This window comes from Aplysia californica, unplaced genomic scaffold (genome assembly GCF_000002075.1).
Source record: "Aplysia californica isolate F4 #8 unplaced genomic scaffold, AplCal3.0 scaffold01980, whole genome shotgun sequence".
Taxonomy (NCBI): Eukaryota; Metazoa; Mollusca; class Gastropoda; order Aplysiida; family Aplysiidae; genus Aplysia; species Aplysia californica.
In genome coordinates this window covers 24,974-26,665 of record NW_004799250.1, presented here as the reverse complement: position 1 = coordinate 26,665, position 1,692 = coordinate 24,974, and the positions used below count along the sequence as shown (strand labels likewise).

At 43.3% G+C, this 1,692-nt stretch overlaps 1 protein-coding gene across 1 annotated transcript; it reads left to right on the top strand.

The window, feature by feature from the left end:
* Nucleotides 1-422: 422 nt before the first annotated feature.
* On the top strand, nt 423-1,384 carry LOC101849274 (carboxypeptidase inhibitor SmCI-like; the record flags this gene model as incomplete). Its single annotated transcript, XM_013091065.1, has 1 exon — nt 423-1,384. A coding segment is annotated over one exon (717 nt), but the record flags the coding sequence as incomplete, so codon positions are not given.
* Between the last annotated feature and the right edge of the window lie 308 nt (nt 1,385-1,692).

Sequence of the window (1,692 nt, the reverse complement as noted above, 5' to 3'; positions counted from 1 at the left end):
GGCGTTTGCATGATCAAAAACATATACTCAGACAGACTTGCACATAATATGACCATTGGCTCGACTGCTCTGATTTTGTTATATCTTTGACTTCCACGGAGGATAAGGGCTTAGAAACTAAATTATATTTTAAACATTCTGAAAACACTGAAATCTTAACACTAATCCTATTCTAACCCTAAGCCTATCGCTAAACCTGACCCTGTGCGCTAAAAAAAAGTCAATGTAAGTGTCTGTCAGACCTCCATTCTGTAGGTTAACAAAGTAGACAACGCTGGTTTTGATACATTTAACATTCTGTGTTTATATTATTGCCCCCCCCCCCCTCCCGAACTGTCGGCAGGGCGGGATCGCTATAGCTCCTCCGGGTTGACCCCTGGCCATCAATCGCTCAAGCTTTAAAACGGTAAACAATCTTCTATTCTCTACCCCCAGACTGTACACCACCAAGCGATCGTGGAACTGGCGAAGGCGCTTTCACCCACTACTACTTCAACCAGGAGACCGAGTCATGTGAGCCATTTACCTACTCAGGAGAAGGCGGTAATAGGAACAACTTCCGCACAAGGTTCGAGTGCCGAGCAGCTTGTGTTTGTACCCAGGGAGCAGAAAGAGGCAGGCGCGAGAGGTTTTGTCACAATCATCATTACTACGACATCAAAGACGGCAAATGCAGGCAATACCGCTACAGAGGTTGCAACACTAAAGTTAACCGCTTCAGAAGCGAACGATCCTGCAACAGGAGATGTGCCATTGCACGCTGTTTCCTGGACCTGGAAAGAGGAACCTGTGATGACCGCATGGAACGTTACTTCTACAACGTCACGGCACAGCAGTGCGAGAAATTTAACTACAGCGGCTGCAGCGGCAACCTGAACAACTTCGATACAATGGAGAAATGTGACCAAAGCTGCAACGAACCCATCAGGGAAATTGATATCCGGACCAAGCGCCACCGCGACTGTTACCTCCCCAAAAAGGAAGGCGTTTGCAGTTCTAGCTTTGAAAGGTTTTATTTCAATACCGAGACAGGTGAATGCGAGTCTTTCACCTACCGTGGGTGCAATGGTAACCTTAACAATTTTAGGACAGAGATGGGCTGTAGGGATAAATGCATGCCGCCACAACCACGAGAGTAGACCAGCGTCATGCGGTTGCCTCGATTGTTTAGCATTTGGGCAAGAGGAGGAGTAGAAAATGTCCCTACGCCGACCTGACCGACGGAATTCAACAAGAAAGTAAAAAAAGTGAAATAAATAAAATAAAAAGTGACGAGAAAGCCAAAGAGACAAGTATTAATCAACAACTGTCCCAAATGACGATTTTTTTCTTCAGATCATTGAGTGTTGTCAATATGTATCAAATTATAACGAAACTTATTGCAAAAGGAACACAGAAATAACTCTACAGTTAAGGTGGTTGCTGTATATTATAGTAGTCGTTTTCTTTGAAAGTAGTATTTATGCTTGGATAAGATTTGGTTGTTTATAAGTTTGTTTTATTGTCAAATAAACATGACAGTTTTCTTTCTACTACTGGTACGTGTTTGTTTCTCATATTTGGTAGTGGTACATAGCGAGGTCCTGCTTTTCTTCTTCCCTACTCTCCTTCTGTTGTTTATACATGTCCGTCTTCTTTTTCCGATACAAAAATAAAATGGTTAAATGGGGAAATGGTATGAATAACGCCCGC